We start from the raw sequence: 1147 nt of genomic DNA, 5'->3' as shown, positions 1-1147 counted from the left end.
CAGGGATTAGCATTGAGTTGCTTCTCCAACATGTTGGAGAAGCAACTCAATGCTAATCCCTGTATATTTATGATTATATATATATATATATATACATATATATACATATATACATATACATATACATACATATATATATATATATATATAACTATTGTTGCCATTAGGAAGGGCATCCAGCCATAGAAACCATTTCAAAGCAGATGCTGGAGCACAATGCAGATCTTGCATTCATTTGGACACAGTCAAACTGTCCAACCAACAGCAGTACAGAGCCAAGACTTTAAATGATGATAATGATTCTGATGTCAGAGAGTGAAATGTTAGGGGCTTCGACATTCTTCTAGGCTGACATAGGAACTTACCTCAAGTTTTCTTACAACTCTCATTCCGCGACCACCACCTCCAAAAGCAGCTTTGAAAATCACGGGTAAGCCAAACTTCTGACAAAAGGCAGCAGCTTCTTCTGCTTCTTTGACGGGCGTATCTGTACCCGGAACCACCGTGACACCTGATGAGAAATTAAAGGTGAAGTCGTCAATGATAAAGGTAGTAAACACAATCTGTCTCACATAGATTTACCTATACTTTTAACTTGTTTCAGTCATTGGGACGTGGCCATGCTGGGGCACTGCCTTGATGGGCTTTAGCTGAATATATTGAACTCAATACTTATGATTTGTATTTTGTGTTTTTTTAAATCTGGTAGTTATTCTATTGGTCTCTTTTGTCAAACTGGTAAGTTACAGGGGATATAAACAAACCAACATCAGTTATCAAGCAATATGAGGACAAACACATCCCAACCACATGGTTCCGGGTTCAATCTCACTACATGGAACCTTGGCCAAGTGTCATCTACTATAGCCTTGGGCTAACCAAAGTCTTGTAAGTGGATTTGGTAGATGGAAACTGAAAGAAGCCTGTCATCATCACCATCATTTAACATCCATCTTCCATATATGTGTGCGTGTGTGTGTCTTTGTGTCTGTTCCCCCAACATCGCTTGACAGCAGATGCTGGTGTGTTTACGTTCCCATAACTTAGTGGTTTGGCAAAAGAGACCAATAGAATAAGTACTAGGCTTAAAAAAATAAATCTTGGAGTCAATTTGTTTGACTAAAACACTTCAAAGTGGTGCTCCAGC

At 38.9% G+C, this 1147-nt stretch overlaps 1 protein-coding gene across 3 annotated transcripts in view; it reads right to left on the bottom strand.

Moving 5' to 3' along the window:
- Positions 1-1147, bottom strand: part of LOC106876357 (pyruvate carboxylase, mitochondrial) — an 87008-nt gene that overhangs the window by 20179 nt on the left and 65682 nt on the right. For all 3 annotated transcript variants that reach the window (XM_052976613.1, XM_014924858.2, XM_014924857.2), the window contains exon 5: positions 366-511. In XM_052976613.1, coding sequence (XP_052832573.1) covers positions 366-511 — 146 coding nt within the window. The remainder of the gene's footprint in view (positions 1-365; positions 512-1147) is intronic.

The sequence above is a fragment of the Octopus bimaculoides genome, chromosome 25, assembly GCF_001194135.2.
Source record: "Octopus bimaculoides isolate UCB-OBI-ISO-001 chromosome 25, ASM119413v2, whole genome shotgun sequence".
In the NCBI taxonomy this organism is placed as follows: Eukaryota; Metazoa; Mollusca; class Cephalopoda; order Octopoda; family Octopodidae; genus Octopus; species Octopus bimaculoides.
Note: the sequence above shows the minus strand (reverse complement) of the source record. Positions and strands in the feature narration are given on the sequence as shown.